Source organism: Penicillium diatomitis (genome assembly GCF_028827545.1).
Source record: "Penicillium diatomitis strain IBT 30728 chromosome Unknown utg000009l_segment0_segment0, whole genome shotgun sequence".
Classification (NCBI taxonomy): Eukaryota; Fungi; Ascomycota; class Eurotiomycetes; order Eurotiales; family Aspergillaceae; genus Penicillium; species Penicillium diatomitis.
The window spans coordinates 1,755,141-1,777,980 of record NW_026623181.1 but is presented as its reverse complement, the minus strand read 5'-3'; the positions used below and the strand labels follow the sequence as shown (position 1 = coordinate 1,777,980).

Below are 22,840 nucleotides of genomic sequence, written 5' to 3'. Positions count from 1 at the left end.
CCTATCATACATTCATCCACCGTAGTCTGTAACACGGACACCATTCATAAAACACTCAAGCCCATTCGCCCGTTCTCCCGAACGACTTAATCAACCGCGTAGCCTCCATCTTGACTTCAAGATTTGCCATATCCACCGCCTTGATCTGGGCATCAACAACACCAAAGACATCCATCTTGTCCTTGTCCGGACAAGTATCCGGAATCGTGATGGTACAATTCACTCCCAAGTTGGTGATGATGCCCGAATAGGTGGTTCCTTCGACCTCATTGCCGACACGCATGGAGCGGAGAATCACCGGGAAAGATTCCGGTAGTGCGCATTCGGCAAAGTAGAATGCGCGGAAGAGAAGCATGCATGCCCAGTGCTGATTCGAGTACGTCGAGATGGCGCGGAGTCGGGCTAGTATTGGCGCGGAGTATTCAATGTGATCGTCGACTTGGAGTTGGGAATAGGGTAGGACGGATGCAGCAGGCGTAGATGATCCAGAACCGTTCTCGTCGAGCTCACTTTTCGAGGTATCGACGGTAGCGTCGAATTGTCGGCCGTGCTCATGTTCATAGCGCAGTACGGCTTCAATCTGATAGTGGGCAATGACGTCGCTGAATCGACGCAGTGGACTCGTGCTTTTCACATACGCGTCTAGACCGAGCATATGATGACGCAAAGGGACGGACGCCGAAACGGCTTTGGGCAGAGCGAGCTGATAGAATGCCTCTCCGCCGTATTTATCCATATTTTCTCGCGTGACGTGCTCGCATTCAGGGTCGTACCAGGTACCATTGTAGATGACGGGGATGTTGCGGGCGGCGCAGAATTGTCCAGCAATGTGGCCAGCCAGATTCATCAGCAAGGAGACCAAGTAGCGCTTGGACTCATCGCGAACTTCATGAGGGTCAAAGACTGACATCTGGAGTTGGATGATCGGGTCGCCGAGGAAGTACCGGCCTTCGTTGACTTGAATATCATATGGCTTAGCTGGAGTCGTTCCCAGATAGACGGATAGAGAGGTGTCGGGTCGAGGTGGTTGAATATCCATGGCGCCATTCTTCTGGCGCTGGGTGCGGAAGCCAAGCATCAGCTGGCGCAAGATTGAGAATGTGTCTTTATCATCGGCTGTCAGATTGTCGCGCATGGCCTTTCCTTCCGGGAGACCTTGCTCAACTGGCTCCCCGCCCACGGTCAGCCTTTCAGAAGAGATTTTGGTACCCGGGTCTAGGAATTGTTGCAGTGTGGTGTGCGTTAAGCTCACGACATTTCTGATCGTGCCGTTGATTATCTCGGTGTCGAGAATTTCTCCCTGGACATTCATCTTGGCGCTGAATGTCAATGTCGGTCGACCATCCGACAAACTGAAATGTGTCTGAGTAAAGCTCTTGGGGAAGATTGGATATGTTCTTTCAGGCGCATAGGTTGTAGCGAGTCGTGATTTGGCATACTCCATCAAGGGATTATCATGTTTGAAGAATGCAGTGGGATTGGCGACATGGATCCGAACCCAAAACGTGTCATCCGATCCTGGAATTCGCTCTAATGAGACGCCGTCATCGATCTCTTGAGCTGTTACCGCATCAATACAGTAGACCGGCAAGTCACCCCAGTCTCGGCGGAGATCTTTCATGGAATCGGTCATTGATCCTGGCAGAGCGGCGCATGTTTCCTCGAGCTCCTCCCATTTCATGTCTTCCATCAACGACATTCCATGGCCGGGAAGTAGAACATTCTGATCAAGAAGACTCAGGTTCTCCCATGGGGAAATCACGCCGAGCTCCTGGAGGAACATCCTGGTTGACGATTCACTCAGACCCAAGGTGTTGTACATACCCGTGGCACGCATGACATGTGACGCAATAGAGCGCAAAGTGCCAGAAGGCATTGCCACCGAGGGAATAGCATACAACTGCATATACTCAATGATCGTTTGATCAGTCTTTGAAAACTTTTCGGTCAAGACCTCGCGGTACACCAGTGGTTTGCCGTCCTGCCCGGGATGGAACTTTTGAGATGAGGGCCCAACACTGGACATGACTGTTGGGGATCTGACTTTTCGACTGAGACGAATCAAGCGCTGCGCCTTTTGAACGAATTGCTGCATTGGATGGTCCTTGAGCCCAGTTGTATCTTTGACCATGGCTGCACGGACCAGATATTCTTGATGCTCGTGTACCCACGTTGTCACCTGCCTGACTGTGTTGGTGATCCTCTTGGGCTGAATCAAGTAGACGGGCTGAAACAGAGAATTGAAATCTTTGTCAATTGCAAAAGGACGTCGGCGCACCGCTTGGTGCACCGCGAAGAGATTAACTCTGTTCAGTTCCGATTCATCCACGTTCAAAAGCTTCATTGCCAGTTCTTCAAGGGTTAGACGCAGAAAGTCAGAATCGTCCGCTACCATGTCGTGGATATTATCCAAAAGTTGGGAATGTTCTCGGTAGAATTCGGAAACTTGCTGCTCAAAATCGATCATCATCTCGATGAGCGGACGGCCCAAGGGTCGTGGTAGGCCACCTTCGGGCACCGATTGAATTTCAGATAGAGCTTTCGGAGGGCGATTTGGAAAGTATGGCTTGATCGGATCTAGGAGACTTGGCAACGCAAACCCCTTTACAACGTAATCGATCTCTCGATTGGAGCAAATTCGCCAGTTCCCTCGATTCGTGTACACTTGTTTCTGTTTGTGCACGGATTGAACATATATTGCGAAACTGAATATGCCGTCACATGTGAGTCGCGCCACCAGATCTCCCGGCTCCAAGTGGTCGCCTTCAAAATCTTGGGAGGTATCAAAGTCGTCTTTGTTGGATAATTCTGAGCTTGCCCACAGGGCGTCTGATGCTTCGCGACCGTTGAGCATGTTCCCCACCAGCTGACCGGGATCCTCATAAGCTGAAGCACTTCCAGGTTCTCGCACGGGATCAAGGACGCTCGGATTAGTTTCGTTCCATTTTCGTAAGTACTCCCGAATGTCGCGATAGGTTTCTAGTTCAGCCTGCAGTCGAGCGTTCTCCACGGTGATAGGAGCGTTCTGCAGAACCTGAGCATTCTCCGTTTCCTATTAAACGATATTTTGTTAGAGACAAGTGCTAGACTGAAGCAATCTATGGCGAATCACTCACTCCATCTTCAACTTGCTCGCCCCCCACCAACTTAAGCGCTCGAGAAGTCGACAACGGCTGGCTGCCCGATAGCAGAGTAATAGTCGGCAAGCGTGTACTGAGGCCTGAGCCTCCCTGCTGCAGAGCGAAGCATTTCAAATAATGATACCGTAGCTTGGTCAAGTTTGGCACCAATCTCACTCGCGTTAGAACCATGACCACTCGACGAGAAAAGGTCACGCTTCGAATAATATAGTAGGACAAGCCGCGGAAGCTTGGTTATTATACCGGCAGTAAGCCGCCCACCGCCGTGGGGCGGTGGATGCTATCTCGGCTTATCGCCTCCTTGTCGAAGACGGGGGGAACTGTGAGTGTGAAGTGCTTTTGATGCGAACTCACCAGTCTCGTGTTTGATGGCCATCGACCCATATAAAAGTGGTGGTTTTATCTCACGAAAGGTGAGTTTCTGGCGTAGTCGGATGCACAATTTTGCAGTGACACACTCAGCTGGCTATATGGGACAATATCTAGCTTCGTAAGGGCAGAGTCATCCTCTCAATATCGCTTATGCTAGGCATCAATTCCCTCGCGCAGACCCGAGGCCTTGGGGAACACCTATCGAGAAGCTCCAGCCTTGTTTGGAAGATTTCCTTTAAGAGGATTATCTCTCATTCCGACTCAGGGCTTTCTTCTCCGCTTATAGTCCGTTGACATGCATGTATACCTACTTGTATGGATGATGGCAGGCCACTCGAGGCTTTCCAACAGTGAATCTTGAAACCATAAGCTGTCTCGGTCATTAAGTAGCAGCTCATTCTATCTCAGCACAGTAGCACACAGTTGAGGCTCATCCCACCCAGCACAAGGAGTAGGTACATAGGTGGACCGTCTTGGCTTTTCAGGTATATAAGCCCGACATTTTAGGCATGGACAGTATATACCTAATTGCCTATCGCCACTTAACGGGTGTGAGTAAGTATGTACATGGTCCCTACGTAGGTCAGTCCCTGAGTCCAGCCATCATCTTAGGCTGGGTGGGTCTTAACCCAACTGTACGCACAATTTGACTCCCAGACTTCTACCCCTGGCTGAGATTCATATCCAGGGGGAAAGAACCGTTCTCGAGCTTTCTGGTACATGAGCTTGCCTGAATCACCGTGAGGAATTTCCTCCTCATCCGCCAGAATTCGAAGCACAGATGGTAGCTCATGCTCGAGCAAGCAAGATGCCAATTTTTGTCGCAAGTTCAACAGGTTCAATGGTGCACGTTCCTGGCAAAGCGTGCTATCTGCGCGTACTCGCACCAAAGCCGCAATACGTTCTACGCATCTGGAATCTGCGAGGCCGAAAATTTGCCCTTCCTGGACCTCGGAGAGACCCATCAGGGCTTGACAAACCTTGGGCGCAGACACTCTGCCTACCTGGGTAGCAATAACTGGTAATGTGTTGGATCAGCTTGAGTATTGAGTCAAGTTCAAGATACGCACTCCCTGTGCATATACTTACAATCACATGAGGCGCGGCCCTCGAACACATACTCGCTGCCGTTGTAACGGACGATATCGCCGGTCCGGAAGAAGCCGTCCTGATCGAAAGCGCTGCGTGTGGCCTCGGGATTGTTCAGGTAGCTTGAATGGTCAGATTTGGCGAAGCCTCGGCCTGTTGATGTTGAGGGAGAATAACTCACCCGAGAAAGAGTGTTGGGGCCTTGACGAGCAATTCTCCTCTGCCATCCTCACTCAACTTCACCTCTATCCCAGACATTGGCTTCCCGATTGTTCCCTATGTTGTGCACATCAGACTGATGTCAGTCTTATCACAATGATCGAAATTGTGTATAAGGAGAAGAATGTTCTCTTTTCTTACTTCTACCAGTGAATCTTCGCCCACGGCTCTGAGCAAGCTATTGCCCGCCTCCGTTGCACCGTAGATGATGGTCACACATCGTCCATCCAGCATCTTCTGCCAGAATAATTTGACATCTTGCAACATTGGCTGCCCGCCACAAGCAACGTCACGCAGTTGGCGCGCCCCAGCACAGTACTTCTCCTGCTCTGCTGAAGGAAGCTGACTTATTCTTTGGCGATATGCAAGCATCATATTTCGCCACATGGTCGGCAACAGATCCAGCGCGGTGATTCCACCCTTGCGCAGACGCTCCCAAATCATGTCCGGGTCATACAGATATGGCCATAGCTCAATGCGAACCCCCCGCAGGAGCATCCGAACCATGACGCGGATAGAAACGACTAAGATCGACATACGAGCGAAGAGCAGGCATTCAGAATCTGTTCCTATGGGCTCGGCCTCGACTTTGGCATTGAAGAATTCTCGGGAGTGCAAGACGCCTTTCTGCTGGCCCGTTGTTCCTGATGTGAAGATGAGAATGGCTTCGCGTCTAGGCAGGAAGTGAGTTGGGTGATCAGCAGTAAATGGTAGACTCGAAGGTTGCTTGCCAGCGTGGGTTCTTATGGCAAGAGTGCATGTCTTCTTCTCAGTAATATACAATGCACGCTGACGGATTCGCCACATGAGCTCGACTTGCTGTGGGCTAAATACCACACAGGCGACATTACATTGGGCAATCTTTTCCACCGTTGAATCAGCGGAATCGGCCGTTGCTGTGGAGCACTGTTAGCCGGAAGGTTGCCATCTAGAGAAGAGAACGCGAACTGGGACTTGCATAAGGGTACCACGATGCCCCCAATGGATAGTATTGCTAAGAGGGCCACCACAAATTCCACACTGACGGTGGCAAGGATCCCTACACACAATGGTTCGCGGAGCACTTTGTTGTTGTCTAGTGTAGCGGGAGGCAGTTGCTGCTGCAAATCTTGTTGGAATCGGAGTACCCGGGACAGCAGCTCTCCATAGGTGATTCTAATGCCAGAGAAGCCATCGCTGATAATGACACGCGAGTGACCGTTGGCGAGATCAACCAAACGTCGAAAGAAGGGTTCGTTGGGGAAATTCATGGTGCAAGTTGGAAGAAGCTTTCGCCACAGCTGGACACAAAGAGTTGAGACAGCCCTACCAAGCAGAAACCAGCGAAGCGGACATAAGACGTCCCTTTTTATGACTGTTTCTTCGCAACCATTGCTCACCGCTATCATTGCTACGGTAGGGCTCATCCAGATCCTCACGGCTTCTGTCCGGCTTCAGCTCGTGTAACGTTGTTCCAGGGCTATTGATCTGTAGATCTCTGCATGGCCACTCCTTGCAACCATATGGAATCAGTACTTATCTTGATTTACCAAGAACTCGAACATTATTTGAGATATTCGACCTCGGACTGCTTGCGCATGTCATATAGCACCAATCTATTGTTCACACCAGCTTCATGAAGTGTGTGCCACCATTGCTCCAATGTTGAATACTAGGACCGAATGTGTGTCAAGTACACGGGCACTACTTTTGTGGAGACTAATGGTTAGTACCATCCAATTCCGTCACGCCATCCTAGTCCTACTCATCGAGAAACTCGCTACATGTGGCCTCCAGCTGTGTACTGTAAGCTGAGACCTGATTTATCTGTACTCTTACCCTGGCACCACTTCCAAGTCATATGCAGGAGTCATGTCATTTCCGTACACCCTTGCGTTCAACTCTCGGGATCAAATTCGAACAGGCGGTGAAGAACCACCAACCTGCTCGGCTTTGCCCGAAACCTATAAACAAAGAGTACAATGAAATGAATGCACTATGACTATGTTACTCTGATATATAGTAGAATTGTACCCGTATCTAGAAGGGGTTGTCAACTACCTAGGTGGGTGGCAGCTCAATTCCACTAGACAGAATGCACGAATGATGCTCCGTACACATACAACTCTTCAACGCCAAACTACAGAAAATCATATTCATATCATTTGTTCTCTCGCGTAATTGGCAATTGCCACTCACCAGGAATTCCATTTTTTGGGCATGACCAGCTGGGTGTAACGAAATGTGAAGAATAATGGAGCATGTTCGGTCCTATACCCCCGCGCCAGCAAAGGAAAAAAGATGGAAAGTGTCAATGCTAATACTAGAAGATGCCAGCAGCGGTTGATGAATACCTGGATATTTCTTTGGTCAGCTCCCAATTACTGGACATTGCAATTGGAGCATAATCTTGTTATGAAAGAGAGCCTTTCTTTCCCCAGCGGTGCAGGTGGAGATCCATGTACAGGTCGTTCTTTTCTACCTATCAACCGGTGAAATTTATATGAAGCAGTATTACTTTTTTTGACTACACAGGTAATTTGTTGAACTTGGCACAGCATACCTGACCAGAACGACCGTTGATCTTACTTCAAGCAACTTTTTACCGATGAAGAAGAGCTTCTGTAAGACTCAGGTACCACAGTGACCCCTACACCTAACAAGCTCAAAATTGAAGATAATAGTATATAGAGCACCTTAGGTTAATCTTGCCGCGGTCATGATACCTGGAGGAGACATAAGTTTTTGACTACCTCCAGTTGCAGGGCGGCCGACCTCTTACTCCTACCTCGAGGTATGTTTGAGTAAGTATACGGTGCACTTTCTACTGTGATGAAAGTGCCAAATCTTTAAATTGCTGTACTACTCGAGCGATCGATTGTTCCTTCGATTTCTGGCCCATGAGGATAGTCGCCATCCATATGGTAACCTGAGCAATAGTCCATCGTGCAATGTCAAGCCACATCTGCACAGGACACGAGAGTGCTGGGAAAACGGAGACCTGAGACGCAACTCTGCAATCTGACCAGCCCGTTTCATCTTTGAGGATTCCTGGACTGCAATGAAAACGACTCGAAGATAAGGGTCTTCCTTGTGATCCTGACATCAATCATGACTACCCGTCCTCCAGTTCACGGTCTTCGACTTTAACTCCCCCTGGAGCAACCAAGGCTGTCATCGAGATTGAGTCCTCTATGTGGAGCCGGGAATGATAAGCTTAGAAACCAGTCATGCGTCTTGTGCATCGCTGCCAAATCAAACACGGATCCTAACAATCGATCATGGTTCCCGATGAATGTTCTACACGGGAGTCTACACGCGTTAAGAGCTATAGGAACTTCTGAAGAGCTATCGGAGTGACTGAACGCAGATACATCACCTTTTTCAGACGAAATGGGCTCCTCATATCAAAACCGCTCGCACTGAGGTAATTCGACACGATGTGAGTCGCTTGAAATGTCTTTAATTTGTGAAGATCTGGGATGAAGGACGATCATGATAAGATGCAGATTGCAGGCGGTGAGATATTCTGCCGGTGGAAGCCACCGAAATTCCCGTGTCAGTGATGATCGAGACTCGAGTATGAGCTCCCGAATCATACCACTAGCCTGAAGCCTCAACGGTAGTTCGGGGCCTTGGAGGACTTGGATCGGCAACGGGCATTTGTATCCCTATTCAGCACAAATATGGTCATCCTTGTGGAGAGTTTGCAAGCTTGAAGTTAGCAGCTCTTCGGAGAGTAAGACTTGCCATTGAAAATCATTACTACAATGGTCTAAGCGAACTTGGTCCACTCCACTCAACGGTACGAAGGCTGACAGGAACTTCGACTTTTGACAGCAAACCGGCCTGCTTGCCCGATGAAGGAGGAGAGACCGTTCAGGGGCACGCTGATCTCGCGCTGATCCCCCGCTCATTCCACAATTTTTCAGGAGCACCTTTGGTCTAGCCTGGTGCTTTTCGATATGTGAAAACACGGTCGGTTGACTCTCGGCCTGCTCGGTATATCTCTAAAGATCAAGGCCAAAAGGAGTTTGTGCACATCATGTCGCAGACATTTCCGCATGCCGCCCGATGATTATCCTTTTTTAGATCTGATCTGTCCTGGTCAATTGATGCTCTCTTTGGAACGAGGCCTCTCGCGGAATTCCCCATGACAGAAGAGGGCAAACTGCAAGGTCCATGGCCGAACCACAGCCACTCGCACCTTATTCGAGGCCAATGTTGAATGTACATATATCCCCCTTCGGCCAACCACGATAAGACAACGCCTCGTGCCCCAAACCCGCTTTCACACTTGATCCATCACATTATTGGACCGTGTCTCCTCGCTGGCTCTGGGCATGGTGGATCGAGCGCCAAGCACTCTCTGCAAGGCAGAACTTGACTACTGTGAGCATGCAGCTTCCAAGTCACTTGCGTCCACTTCCGTCAAGAAGGCGCCCAGTGGGGGCTTTTATAGGTGGATTGCGATCTTCATCCACGTTGGTTGCAAGACTAAGCATCGCTTACACATGCGGAATGACAGTCGTGAGTCGAGTGTCTCAGAGACCCTGGAACCCAGATTGTGCGAATCGAAATCTTTTCGGGTCTCTTCCGAGCTTGCCATTGGAGACGTAGTGCGATCAGAATGATGATCACGAGCGGAGGTTTACCTTCTTGCGTTAGAGTGTATACACCATGCACCGGACATTACAACTCACACTTTCGCGATTGGACGTCTTCAAAGCTGTAGTCAAGGATATGTTGTCATTCTCTCCTCGGTTCTGGGTCTGCATAACAGTCCAGGCTGTGAACATGGGCTAAAGTTCGTCCGAGAGGGCCAGTGTCTTGATTGAGGGATAGGTTTACCTATCCGGCTCCCAACTCTTTTTCTCCTAGCTCGTTTGAGTTCATGCATCGTCGACTCGTGGATCACTTTCCCGGGGGCTCCGCACTTCCGACCCACGCAATGGACAGACTATCGAGGCTAAAGGATTCATCCACATAAGCGTCAGCCCGAAGATGTAGAGTTTATTAGGGCTGTCGTCCCCTGGCCATAGTCTGCTGCTGCGCTGCGTCTTGTCTGCGCCACGGTACCCTCAAAGCGTGTCTGGCCGATTACTGGAATTGCAATCTTCGTGCACAAAGGCCTGTGTAGTGTGTACTGTTGAAGATCTCTTTCATTGACCATGCCTCTCCACTTCGGTTGGCGCTCCATTGCGCTCTCACTAGCTGCATTGACTCCTGTCGCCCTCGCTGACATTTGTCAAACGCTTGCAGCCGGCGGCATCGACATCGAATATCCCGTTTCGATCAGCTATGCAGCCGACTTGACTAACTACTGGTCTGCGGCATGCGGAGACCTCAAGCCGAAATGCATTGCCGCACCTTCTAGCGCTGCCGAGATGTCGCAGGTAATTCAAGAATTGCACAATGTCGATACATTGTTTGCTGTCAAGTCCGGCGGCCACATGCCGAACAACGGCTTTGCCAGCATCCAGGACGGTCTGTTGGTGTCGACCAAGAACCTCGATCAAGTCTTTTACATACCCGAGGACCAGACCGCCAAGATTGGACCGGGTCTGTCATGGGAGGAGGCTCAAAAGGGACTTGATGGGACTGGTCGTGCTGTCGTTGGAGGTCGTCTTGGTGGTGTGGGTATTGGAGGGTATATATTGGGAGGTAAGACGAGGCCTGCCATTGCACATGAAATTGAGACTAGTTCTGACTCAGTTCACTATCTTAGGTGGTATGAGTTTCCTGAGCACTCAGTATGGCTGGGCTGCCAACAATGTGGTCAATTACGAAGTTGTGCTGGCCAACGGCACAGTGGTCAATGCTAGTGAAAAGGAAAACACAGGTACGAGTGGTTTTACCCCTTTCATCAGACCATCGATTCCATAATCTAATGGTTCTCAAGATCTCTTTGCGGCTCTTAAGGGTGGTGGCAACAATTTTGGAATTGTCACATCTTACACCATGCAAACCCATCCTATCGGCAAAGTCTGGGGCGGCAACTACGTCTTCACGGCGGACAAAACGCCCAAACTGCTGGAAGCAGTCCGGAATTTTGTGGACAACTACCCTGATGACAAAGCGGCGATCATATTGACCGCGGAGCATGGCTTACTCCTGAATACTTGGATCATGTTCCTCTTCTACGATGGCCCCGAGCCCCCCGCGGGAGTGTTTGACGAATTTACTGCAATTGGACACACCTCCACGACCAAGACATGGGACTCTTACTATGATCTGCTCAAACACAACGACTTTTTCATCCTGCAGTACGTCATCTTCTATGCCAGATATTGGGAGCCCCAATCATACTGACAGAGTTGTTCAAGTGGACAACGATACTCAATTGCCACAGAAACGACGCCGGTGCCAAATAGCACAGTGGGAGTTGGACCGATCCAGGATATCTACGATCACTGGTTCGAGGTCTCAAAGTCCGTCCTTGAAGTGACAGGCCTTATTGCATCCATTGCCTTCCAGCCCGTTCCCAAGAGCTTCTCTGAAAAGGCCAAGGCTCGCGGTGGTGTAAGTAGTGATCCTCAGTAGGTAATCCCAGGGGGGGGGGTCTTTCCGACGACTAACACGCCCATTCAAACATCCAGGATCTTCTCAACGTTCCCACCGACACGAATTACATCTTCGTCGAACTCGACTATTCCTGGTCCCTCGCTCTCGACGACGCCAAGATCGACCAAGCCAATCAACAACTTTATCAAGGAATGGACAATTTCATCCAGAGTAATGTTGATAAGGGTCTCCTCCCTGATGTCTATAGGCCCTTGTTCATGAACGATGCCTATTTCCGCCAGGATTATTGGGGTCGTATCGATCCTGCTTCGAAAGCATCCGCGCTGCAGGCACGATTGCGCTATGATCCGGAGGGATTCTTCCAAAAGAGAACGAGTGGTGGTTGGAGACTCAACTAGACCACATCATGCCTGTGATCCACGACGAGGTCTCCAGGCACTCGGGCGAAGGATTTCTGTAGTATATCGTATATGGTGTATACTGGTGCGTGAATGTCGGCTGAAACCTGACTTTGTTGAGTTTGATCTCAAACAATCCTATGACGCTCATCCAGCAAGCACACGCTGAGTGAAAGGGCTGAGATTGGGAGGTTGTAGTGATTGTTCCATATCCCTGACCACCCTCTGTAATGTTGCTTCCCGCAATACTTCACCAAATCCACCGAGCCGTCCACCCATCTGACGAAGAACTCATGGTGCAAGGCAGAGTCACCGCAACCATGGGTATTCTAATGTCAGTTCTGGAGCTCTTGTAATTGTCAGAGGATGGAAGACCTTCGCACTCGACTCTCTGTTTTTGCAACAACAAACTAGCAGGGAGTCTGATTCTTGAGGGGGTTCAGCTCATCCTCGCCGAAGTGGAAATCGTCGACCACAAGATACGATTGAAGATACGCTCCCCTCGTTTCGGAGACGAATCAAGCAGATTTCGTCGAGAATTGCAGGAGCGGCGAAAAGAGTCGTGTGAGTCAGATCACTCCTCCGCTAAGATGGTCGCTTTCGTACTGCGATTTGGCACTGCCATGGCCGTGGCATTTTCAAATTTCTACATGACTTGGGGTTTCTGCTTGGAACTTCGCAATGAATAATCAATCGATGCGGCTGTTTTCAAATGCTCTAATTACCTCGTTCAAGGGATCTAGACCCTAATCAGGAGCGCATAAGCCGCGTGCGATCGACATATCATAATACAGCCGCCTGCTGTCTGTATGCGCTCAAGTATAAGAAGCCCAACAAGGATAACAACCTAAATCTACCTTACCCTCCAGGGACTACTTCGACCAATTACAAGCACAAACAATAAACCCGTCCCTAACAGATGAAACATTGATCGACCGTGCATCAGAGTCAATTCTCCTCAGCCTTAAAAGCCTCCGATGCTGAGCCATAACTCATGTGTGTAGTAGGCGCCCGGCTCAGATCCCGTCTGATGTCTGTCCTTCTGCAGCCCTGAGTGGCTGCAAGCTCGCGCCCGAGGGCTTGGAATGTTTTCCTGCACGAAGCGCCGCAGTGGATGGATTACCTTAGACTCTGGAGATTTGTTGGTTGAGGGAGGTCTTTTTTTTGTTCCGATTCGGAAGACCTGCATTCACTACATAATGCTCGTTGTTTTCGAGCTGCAGCTACCTTATTCGAGGAGCTTGGGGTCTGTTGCATGTGGCGCCCGTGTCCGCCTAACAAAGGCTGAAAGAGAGGTAGTAGCTTTGATTGTGAGGATCTAGATCTTAATGGATGTTGCTAATTTTGTGTTGGTCTAGATCACTGAAGTGTAGCATCAATTATGCTGATGGCGATTGTCTTTGAGATTCTTTGTTGCTGGTCTTGAATAAAAGGACAGGAAGAAGCAGAATCTCCAGGGCTAGCTAGTCTCATTCTCATTCTCTTCATCTCTTCATTGCGCTACATTCTCTTCATACTTTCATAGACATTTTTCAAGTCCTTCAATCTTGCCAATTTTCCACTCATTTCTTCGAATCTACCGCAAATCTAACCTCTTATCAACTTCATCGATTGTCCTCGAACGGTGCTATTCTCGAGCGGATCTATACCGGGACACACAGATCTTTCATTCAAACCACCTATCTTGCTCTGTCACTGTCACCATCTTCAATTTTTTTTTTCTTTTGTTTTCTTTTTTTTTTCTTGGAATCACTCGATACCTCCCGAATTAATCAATATGGCACCTCGCTACGGAGCTCTCGGTGCAACATTCCAACTCGCGCGCCTGTTCCAAACGTGTTCACTCATCGCCATCATCGGCATGACGGCCAATTTCATCGCCTCGATAGTCAACAACAATGCAACACCGCCCGACGTCTTAATCGGCACCATCAGTGTGGTAAGTTCCCCCCTCACGTATCCCTTCAATCCATGGGTCCATGTCGCAGAAATCCCTCTAATCCATATTCCATTCGATTGTAAAGACCAGTATCGCCGTGATCTACTGCATCATCACCGGCATCCTCTATTTCGACGACATCCTCCCCTTCTTACCCTGCGCCATTCTCGACCTGGGCCTTCTGATTGCCCTCATCGTCGTCGCAGTGATCATGGGCAAGCCTCTCTCGTATCTACAATGTTCCGGCCTCTCCTCGCTTGGGTTCCAAGACGCAACCGTCTACGCGTTTGCATCGCGTCTGTCCAATGTGGTGGCGAGTTTCAGTGGTAAGATCGACTTTGCGTCTTGGATCGGGGCCTCGAAGACGATCTGTTTGGAGACGAAAGCGATTTGGGGGTTGAGCATTGCCTTGTGGTGAGTCCTCCAATGCAACCCCCGGGTTGAACTCGAGACGAAATGGCGCCCGTAGCTAGTGCTGACTTTCTTGTGGCTCGATTTGTAGTATTCTATTCTTCTTTTCGTTTCTTTGCAACGTTTGTCTCTGGCGCCAGAAAAAGGCAAATGTTGATGCTGAGAAATGATCGGATTCTCTGAAGTTGAGAGGATATATTTCGGTTGCGGAGTTTCTGTGACTCGATCAAGAGATACAGGGCCATCTATCTACGAGGAAGAGGTGCTTATGGCTGCGAGGGGGGTTTAGTATAGTTGAGAGTAAGTGATGTATCAACGATAAAGCGAGAGGTGCTGGAGTGCGAGGATGTGGCATCTTTCATGGAGTCACACTTTTAGATCAGAGGGAATCAACATATTATTCATGTGGTTGAGATACAGCATGTTCACAGCACATTTCAACGAAACTTGCTTGAGTGAACCGTATATTCGCCGTTTGATTCTCCCCCACGTGGTTCATCCTCGGCTTTATCACTGTTCGCGGGGCTGAGGACATGGGATGCAACTGTGTACTATTGCGAGTCAACTTTGCAAGGTCTGGTCGCTTTTAAAGTCAGAAACGAACAGAAGTCAGACTGCTGGCAATTAAGAGGCCTCAATGTGCCTCGAACAGCAGAGGTTAAAGCGCCCAAAAGGCCGTGTCTGCCAATATGCCAAGATTGACGGAATGAGCCACTATTTCAGGCCTGGGTGAATCAGAGATCAATTGGTTTGCTCCAGACACCTTGTCCAGGATTGACGACACGATACATCTTCATATATCTTCTTTCGCGGTTATGTTCGAGAATGGCCGATGGGCAGGAACGTCGTGTTCTCAAACAGGAAGAGATGGCACCCGTGTAAGTTGGCCCCGAGCACGAAAGATTCTTGATTGGGAGTGAAGGCACTGCAAACACGGCGGTGTCATCCCAGGATGTTAGACAACCTCGTCAAGGCCTGTTTTTGATCATCATCATCTCACTTAGTTCGTTGTCCACGACCACAGGAATATCGAAATCATTTTAGAAGAGGTGAAATGTACTCAGAGGAAGTGTGGACCCTTGGTTGCACCCAACTATCAATTCAGAGATGAAACATGGCTATATCACCCACGTTGCGAGACCAAGTGCAATACCAGGTGCGACCCCCACAATCCCTGACTCGCGGCCGCTCTTACCCCGAGCTAACGGGCGGGATGACTGCGACTTCATCTCCAGCTTGAATGATTCTTTCTCCGTCCTCTTCGATATCAACGTATTCGTTCTGGAGACTGACCCCACAGCTCCCGAGGATTTTGTCTCGGAGTCCCGGATATCGCTCCTCCAGCAATGGGTATAGCTGGGACAACGGAAGTGGTGCGGGGAGACGCTCCGCGTGTTTGGCCGTGAATTGGGCGGCAGTAGCAAAGTAGTAGATGGTAAATGAGCCCGTGGCTGGAATTTCGGCTGATGGGGATGTATTCGTAGCCATATTTCGAAGAGTAGTGATCTGCTGGCTGCCAGGGTGCTGAGGCTGTAAACTGAAGCACGACAGTTGAGGCAACATCATGTGGGATGAAGGCGGCGGGGGTCGAGATGCGGGGCCAAACCGGGCGGATGATGAATTGGGTTAGCGTGGGATCTGGACTCGCACGGCTTAGGCCGAGCATCGGGCGGCATTCAGCAGACATGCCAGACACTTTGAGATGGACACCAACTCACACAGTGGTAGGAGAGCCCTTTTATTCTGAAAAGCCATCTCCATCAATTCAAGCAGAAAATCGAGTGTTACTTGGAAATTGGCAGACTCGCACATCCATGGATCGTAGGACGGTAGGCCTGGAGCAATATCTTCACACCTGTAGCATGGTACCTTATCCTACCGAGTACGAAGGAAAGTATGTACCTACTACCTACTAACCTAGTGACCTAAAAGAGATGGCCTCATCTACACCTCACACCTCACACCTCACACCTCATATTGTACCTGGGCTCGGCAAGAGACATGCAGTCATCCAGTACGTCAGTCGGGGGAGCCGAGCCGTCCCAAGCTGGCCCCGAAGAGATTGGCCGGTCATGCCCGAACCTCCCCAGATTCGCTGTCGCGTGGCCGCTCTTTCTGGAAGCTTACAAGTCACGCTCTTCTGGTCAAATAGACCTTTATTGTTGTCGGGGAGAGTTGCGGGGGAATCCCAGTTATTTCTTGTGAGACCCGACTACCTACACTTTTCTTTTCCATTTGTGTACTGTGTACACAGTACACATATAGCATGGGGAACCCACGCCCCCAGAAAGCCGGAGCAAGCCATGAGAAAATGATGACCGAGGCGTATGATAATGATCCTGGTCGGTGAGCTTGGTTTGGACTCGGGAGTGGGGGCTCAAATTGATGGAACCAGGTTGGGAAAACACGGGGCACGGGGAATGATATAACTTGATCGAATAGGCAGCACGGCAGAGCAATCTGTGAGCAATCTGTGAGCAATCTGTGAGCGTCAGGCTTTTCCCTGTTTGGGTCATCTGGCGAACTCATTATGTAAGTCCATCTTAGTGGACGGTAACATGATGTCTCACGTGGTTACAGGGAGAGAGACTCGGTGTTGACTTCACGACCCGGTCAAAGCATTGAGCAGTCGTACATGCTTATGAAGAATCATATACAACCTCATACCTAGGCCGGTAGACGTTTCTTCTCCAGCTTGGGTGCAGTATCGACTCGATGCGAATGCACACGAGACGGCCCGGGTTTCTGAGGTCAGCACCTACCAGACGGCAGGGAAAACCTTACCTCAACCTTAGCACCGAGACGCCTTTGCTGTTGAATGATATCATCTGATTTACTTGTCAACATTTCCTCCTCCACAGGAGAAGAAAGGAGTCAACAAAAGCTGGGGTTTCTCCTTTTCGGGCTGGGCGTATGATAGTCAATTTGGAAAAGAAAAGATGCAAATGCCTGTACACGGTAAAAGAGAGTGATCTGGATTTGGGTCCAGATTCAACGACTTCTCTCAATCGGGAAGGTCAAGTGGCGTGACTTGCAGTCTTTCCATTTCCCCCCGCCCCCCACGCACGTCGAGGGCTGATCGTTCTTCCATCCATCACGAAGAGGTGTGCTTCGAATGCCACACAACCCCCAGCCTATTTATGGTACTCGGTACGAGCCAATGGGCTACTCCTATACTTACTATGCTGGGGGTGAACAGCCGGGGAAATCCTTCCCTACGTGATGAGCGCCATCCCTTCTGTGGGGATCGTGGGTTTTCTCCAAGTTTCTGTTTCTCTTCGTCAGCGTAGTGTGGGGGTTACACCGTGACGGTCTACCACATCGGCAATGCCTGACAGCTTCTCGGCTTCCATTGCGCTTCAGACGGGAGTATTGATCGGGGTTTTTGTCAGCAGAGAAATGTATCAGTACCCTCAAGGTCGAAACCAAAGTCCAGTCCTCCAGGTGTACTATCATACTACCATACTACCATACTACCATACTACCATACACTGACGGACTGCTTATTCTTAATGTGTATGATTGTGCTCGAACCAGCCCAACTCCCAAGCCGAGCCCGAAACGGTACGGATCCGCCGAGGCCGAAAAGCGGAAAGCGGCACGCGCAACGCGAGCGATTCTGATTTCTGCGTTTTCTGGTCCCCCACACCCAACGTAGTCGTACCCTTACGGGCCGATGCCCCAATCACGAATCCAAGACTCATCCCAGAGTCTCCGCCCGACTCGGGGGACGGCTTGTGTCGGGAAACCGGGGGAGGAAAAAGGGCGGTTTCGTTTTTCTCCGCCGAAGCACGGGGACTCTCCCCGCGGACCGGCTGGACGTGCAAACCCCCATGTCAAAAGATAGAGCACGGTATCTTTGCATGGATCATCACGATTCACTAGTACTTCAAGATCAATGCGTACGAAGAGCGGTGCTCTCAGCCTCTGTCCAGCTGATCCCTGTTCAGGTCACTCATCTCTTTCCTGGGTCATTCCAAACACATCCCGTTGGTAAACAGAAAGAGCGATTCGGCAACTCCAGCCCCAGCTCTCCTCCAGCTTCCAACATATCGGTATTGTACTGTTGCAGTGAACCAATAAATCCGATGGATCGAATTTCTCTTGCTCAACCGAGCTCCACCAGACCCAGTATCCCCGGGCCCCGTGCCTGGCCAGAAGAGAAAAAACAAAGACCCCCCCCCCCCCCCATGCTTGGCGTGGGGGTCACACTCGAGCCGATTTGGGGTGATCCCGACCTGGACGCAACCGGACGTGTGCCAGGGCTTCAAGGGTTTCAAGGGCTTCAATGGCTGCATGGCTGCATGGCTGCATGGCGGCATGGAGATGGTGGGGTAGACCTGGGGCAGGGCACCAGGCTAAAAAAGGGATTGAAAATCCTCCCCCGGACAGGTTCAATCTTGTCCTTCCTCTTCATCTTCATTTTTTTCTTTCATGTCGGGGATTCTCTTGAAACTGTCCCTCCGATACCGTGTCCTCCCTTCTTGCTAGCCAGTGAAGGTGAAACATATGAGCTGGGTCTGACGAGAATCACGATTCAAGAGACCAACGACTGACGAGTTCTTTTGCTTTTTTTTTTCCTTTTCTTTTCCTCTCTCTCCCCCTTTACACATCATGGCAGACGACATTTCAAGGGGAAATCACAAGGACAATCACAATCACACCAATCACCATCATGACCGGATTGACCTCGACGTCGAAAAGGAGCGCATCGAGAGCTGCGAACATGTGGTGGAGATGCAAAATCCCAACGTGGTGCCTCACATCGACCCGGCCCGTCGTGCCGTGGTCGAGAAGAGCCTCATGCGAAAGCTAGACGCGCGATGCAGTCTCTTCGTGCTCATTTATATCATGAACTACCTCGACCGTAACAACATCTCAGCGGCCCGTCTCAAGGGACTGCAGAAAGATCTCTCCTTGACGGATACACAGTACTCGACCTGTCTAAGTATCCTCTACGTCGGATACATTCTGATGCAAGTCCCCTCCAACATGTTCATCAACCGCATTCAGCGGCCCTCGTTGTACATTGCCGTTTCCATGACTCTCTGGGGATTGATCTCCACGTGTTCGGGTCTGGCAGGAAACTTTGGCCATATGGTGGCCATTCGCTTCTTGCTGGGCTTCGTCGAGGCCGCCTTCTTGCCGGGGGCTCTGCTCATCTTGTCCAAGTGGTATACCCGTCGCGAACTGACAACCCGTAACGCGCTGCTCTTCTGCGGTAACCTCATTTCCAACGCCTTTTCATCTCTCGTCGCGGCCGGTGTGCTGTCCAACATGGAAGGCACTTTGGGCCATGCCGCCTGGCGATGGCTCTTCTGGATCGAAGGTGCCGTGACCATGACCATTGCCATTTCGGCCGCGTTCATCTTGCCTGATTTGCCCACCAACTCGCGTGGCTTTACTGAGGAGGAGCTCCTCGTTGCGCAGCTGCGAATCCTGGAGGACGTGGGCGAGGCCGATACGGACTCGGAGGAGCAAAGTGCCTTTAGCGGTCTGATCATGGCTCTGAAGGATTTCAAGATCTACTTGATGATGCTGGCTTTTACTGCCTACGTTATTGGATTGTCCTTCAATGCCTTCTTCGTACGTTCACAGTTCCCCTAAGCCCCTACCCTCAGCGAAAGAGCAACAACCGCATCCCCTTTGTCCTTCTGACGATAAACTAACTCGCCCTTCTTTTCTTCCATCTCTAGCCCACTCTTACCGGCACTCTTGGCTTCTCCTACGTGCCCACTCTCCTGATGAGTGCACCCCCATGGGTCTTCTCCTGTCTTTTCTCCGTGCTCAACGCCTGGCACGCCGATCGCACCCAAGAAAAGGTTCGTTCACCATTCATCCTCTGATCCCTCCCAGATCTTCCTTCCCACTCACACCCTCCACCCCGAACCCAGATCTGGCACATCTACGGCCCCATCATCATGGGCATCGTCGGCTTCATAATCAGCATGTCCACCCTCAACGTCGCCGCCCGCTACATCGCCCTCTTCCTCCAAGCCGGCTCCTACGCCGGCTTCATCGTCTTCTACTCCTGGATCAGCTCCTCCTTCCCGCGACCCCCGCCAAGCGGGCCGTCGCCCTCGCCCTCATCAACGCCTTCAGTCAGCTTGGCAACGTGGCGGGCTCGTACGTCTGGGACCTCAAGGAGAACGGCTACCGGAAGAGCTACGGCATTGTGACGGCCATGTATGGCGTCACCATGATTGGGTTCTGGCTGTTCCGTATGATCCTGGTCAATTTGAATACCAAGTTGGAGAAGCAGGAGATGGAGTGGGATGCGGAGCATCCTCCTGCGCAGGGTCAGCAGGGACGAGGTGCACATGGAGCCGGAGATGGGAATGTGGTGTTTATGGATAGTGCGGATGAATCGCTGCAGATGAGGAAGGGATTTAGGTATTTGATTTGAACAACACATGTTGGGAGCGTCTGTGCGCGCGCGCGCGTGTGTGTGTATGTATATGTGTGCGGGTCTCTTGAGGTCCGTCTCTCTTCTTCAATGGAGGAGTCATTGATTTGAAGGTAAAAGACGTGTTCACCAATATTCATTTTCATGTTAAATGTAGACTTTGGCAGTGTCGAGACTTTAAAGACTTTAATACCTACAAACATGAACATTTTTCAATCGAAGACTTGAAAGATCTGAAGTGGATGCGTTGGCAGGAAATGGAAACCAAGCTCGAAAGGATACCTAGAAATAGCCGTTCATAACTGATCTCCGTGCAACGGGTTGCCGGTTTATCCGCTTGCATGGATGAAGGTTCTGAATGTATAGCACTTCGTTTCTTCGGATCGATATCCATAGACCGGATGGATGAATGCTTCGCCCAATCAACCACTTTGATCCATTGTCTACAGCTTTATCAAAAATTGGTTGGGGTTTTCTCAGATAAATGAGGTGGTAGAGATTCATGATGCATGCAATGCTGGAACCTAAGCGAATAGGCATACAGAGGTACAGCAGCGCTCTGGAGTCTAAAAATGCGGTCGGTGGTCTACAAATCAGCCAGCTCTCTAAAAGCCCTGCCCAGATCCGTCTTCAAATCCTCCCAATTCTCCAACCCAACACTAATCCTCAACAATCGCCGATCAACACTCGCATCTGACATCGTCCTCCACTCAATCAGCGACTCGACCCCTCCTAGACTAGTCGCATGCTGGAAGAAATGCAATCGACTCGGCAACTCCCTGGCCATCTTTTCCTCCTTCATCACGATGGAAAACACCGGTCCGAATCCATTCGGCATCTGCTTCTTCAACCAGTCACCCTGGACTTCTGGTTGCACCGAGGCATGAAGGACGTCCTTCAGGACGGTCTGGATGGCGACTTCATCCGAGCCACGCGCGGGATTCGACGCATGCAGGGCGGAGTGTAGCCATGAGACGAGACGGGATGTGCTTTCGCTCTGGCGCTGGACACGGATTTCCAGTGTGCGGAGACTCCGCACGCCTAGCCAGGACTCCATGTTGCCCATGACGGAGCCGATGAAGATCCGGTCCGTCAGGAGTTGTTGGGCCCAGTCTTCACGCTGGGTGGCCAACACGCCACAGAGAAGGTCACTGTGTCCGCCAAAGTACTTGGTGCCCGAATGCATGACGAGATCTGCGCCTAGGGGGAACGGGTCTTGGAGGCCGGGAGGGGCGAATGTGCTGTCGACAATGAGATAGGCCCCTTGGGAATGGGCCTTTTCCGCAAATGCCGAGATATCAAAGGCGATTCCAGTGGGGTTGACCGGTGTCTCGAGGAGGATGACATCGCCGGTTTGCAGATCGTTGGGTGCACAGTCTAGCGGCAGCTTTTGAAGCCCCGTCATGCGGCTGAAGAGGGCAATGACTCCGTGGCAGCCGTGATAGCCTTCTCCAACGGAGATGCGGCGAGGGTTGAGGAGAGTGAGCGCCGCATGGAGCGCAGAGAGCCCTGAGGAATAGGCGACCGCTTTGCCGTTCAGAAGGGATGAAAGAATCGTTTCGAATCGACTTGAACTCGGCGCGGAGACTCGTGAGTAGGTGTGAGTTGTGGGATCCCCGCTCGACTAGTATATCGCAGACATGGTTAGATCAACAGTGAATGATTAGACAGATCCAACGATTCTAGCTGTGACAATTTTATACAGTGGAGCAAATGCCAAGAAAGGCAGATAGCACATAGTAGAATTTTGTGGGAATCAGACAAGAGATATCATTGTGAGAATTGGCATACATGGTCAAGGTTAGCCCACGGGACGAGTGCCGACGGATTCGCCGTGTAACGGAAAGTCGTAGACAGATGCATTGGAGGAGCCACATCAGTGACGACGTTTAGCACGTCATCTGCGTGCAATGATCGGGTGGAGGTACCAGTACTCTGCGCCATCGCGAGAGAAAACATATCACACAGGGCAGGATATGCACAAGGGGAGAGATAAGGCAGCAGAAGAAGAGAGAACAAGGCAGAGCCCCGCGTGCGATAAACCAAAAATCGCAAGATCTTCTTATCGCGACGCGGAGACGACCCCGAGGGTAGAGAGGGGTAGCGGTGCGCAATCCGGTCACGTGGTGTGGGGGCAGATGGCACGTTTCGAGCATTTGGCCCGAGCCAGTTGGAGAATATGAAGATGGGACAACAGCCTGGACAAGAGAAGAGAGGGTTGGGGGTATCACAGTTGATCGATAAAACATGTCAGAAATACAAAGAAGCGGTAAGAATCTACCGAGCTCATCGGCGAAGTGAGGCCATACGCGATGGTTCTCGTACAGAGCCAGGCAGGACTGTCTTGAAATGATTGCGGTCT

General features: G+C 50.6%; 7 protein-coding genes across 7 annotated transcripts; 3 read left to right on the top strand and 4 right to left on the bottom strand.

The window, feature by feature from the left end:
* Nucleotides 1-55: 55 nt before the first annotated feature.
* On the bottom strand, nucleotides 56-3,311 carry N7539_007021 (exoribonuclease II; the record flags this gene model as incomplete). Its single annotated transcript, XM_056936622.1, has 2 exons — nucleotides 56-3,052; nucleotides 3,117-3,311. The coding sequence occupies 2 exons, from the start codon at nucleotides 3,309-3,311 to the stop codon at nucleotides 56-58; spliced, it is 3,192 nt and encodes a 1,063-aa protein (XP_056788557.1).
* Nucleotides 3,312-4,569: 1,258 nt separating this feature from the next.
* On the bottom strand, nucleotides 4,570-6,070 carry N7539_007020 (uncharacterized protein; the record flags this gene model as incomplete). The annotated part of the gene is made up of 3 exons (XM_056936621.1): nucleotides 4,570-4,704; nucleotides 4,962-5,493; nucleotides 5,691-6,070. 3 exons carry the CDS (start codon nucleotides 6,068-6,070, stop codon nucleotides 4,570-4,572), a joined length of 1,047 nt encoding a protein of 348 aa, XP_056788556.1.
* A 3,900-nt stretch (nucleotides 6,071-9,970) lies between these two features.
* N7539_007019 (FAD-binding oxidoreductase) lies at nucleotides 9,971-11,722 on the top strand (the record flags this gene model as incomplete). Its single annotated transcript, XM_056936620.1, has 5 exons — nucleotides 9,971-10,463; nucleotides 10,528-10,641; nucleotides 10,702-11,065; nucleotides 11,126-11,321; nucleotides 11,399-11,722. The coding sequence occupies 5 exons, from the start codon at nucleotides 9,971-9,973 to the stop codon at nucleotides 11,720-11,722; spliced, it is 1,491 nt and encodes a 496-aa protein (XP_056788555.1).
* Nucleotides 11,723-13,499: 1,777 nt separating this feature from the next.
* N7539_007018 (uncharacterized protein) lies at nucleotides 13,500-14,079 on the top strand (the record flags this gene model as incomplete). The annotated part of the gene is made up of 2 exons (XM_056936619.1): nucleotides 13,500-13,661; nucleotides 13,747-14,079. The coding sequence occupies 2 exons, from the start codon at nucleotides 13,500-13,502 to the stop codon at nucleotides 14,077-14,079; spliced, it is 495 nt and encodes a 164-aa protein (XP_056788554.1).
* A 1,184-nt stretch (nucleotides 14,080-15,263) lies between these two features.
* N7539_007017 (MoaD/ThiS family protein) lies at nucleotides 15,264-15,560 on the bottom strand (the record flags this gene model as incomplete). Its single annotated transcript, XM_056936618.1, has 1 exon — nucleotides 15,264-15,560. One exon carries the CDS (start codon nucleotides 15,558-15,560, stop codon nucleotides 15,264-15,266), a length of 297 nt encoding a protein of 98 aa, XP_056788553.1.
* A 3,126-nt stretch (nucleotides 15,561-18,686) lies between these two features.
* Nucleotides 18,687-20,478, top strand: N7539_007016 (uncharacterized protein; the record flags this gene model as incomplete). The annotated part of the gene is made up of 3 exons (XM_056936617.1): nucleotides 18,687-19,658; nucleotides 19,769-19,894; nucleotides 20,113-20,478. 3 exons carry the CDS (start codon nucleotides 18,687-18,689, stop codon nucleotides 20,476-20,478), a joined length of 1,464 nt encoding a protein of 487 aa, XP_056788552.1.
* A 586-nt stretch (nucleotides 20,479-21,064) lies between these two features.
* Nucleotides 21,065-22,422, bottom strand: N7539_007015 (cystathionine gamma-synthase; the record flags this gene model as incomplete). Its single annotated transcript, XM_056936616.1, has 2 exons — nucleotides 21,065-22,102; nucleotides 22,270-22,422. The coding sequence occupies 2 exons, from the start codon at nucleotides 22,420-22,422 to the stop codon at nucleotides 21,065-21,067; spliced, it is 1,191 nt and encodes a 396-aa protein (XP_056788551.1).
* Nucleotides 22,423-22,840: the final 418 nt, after the last annotated feature.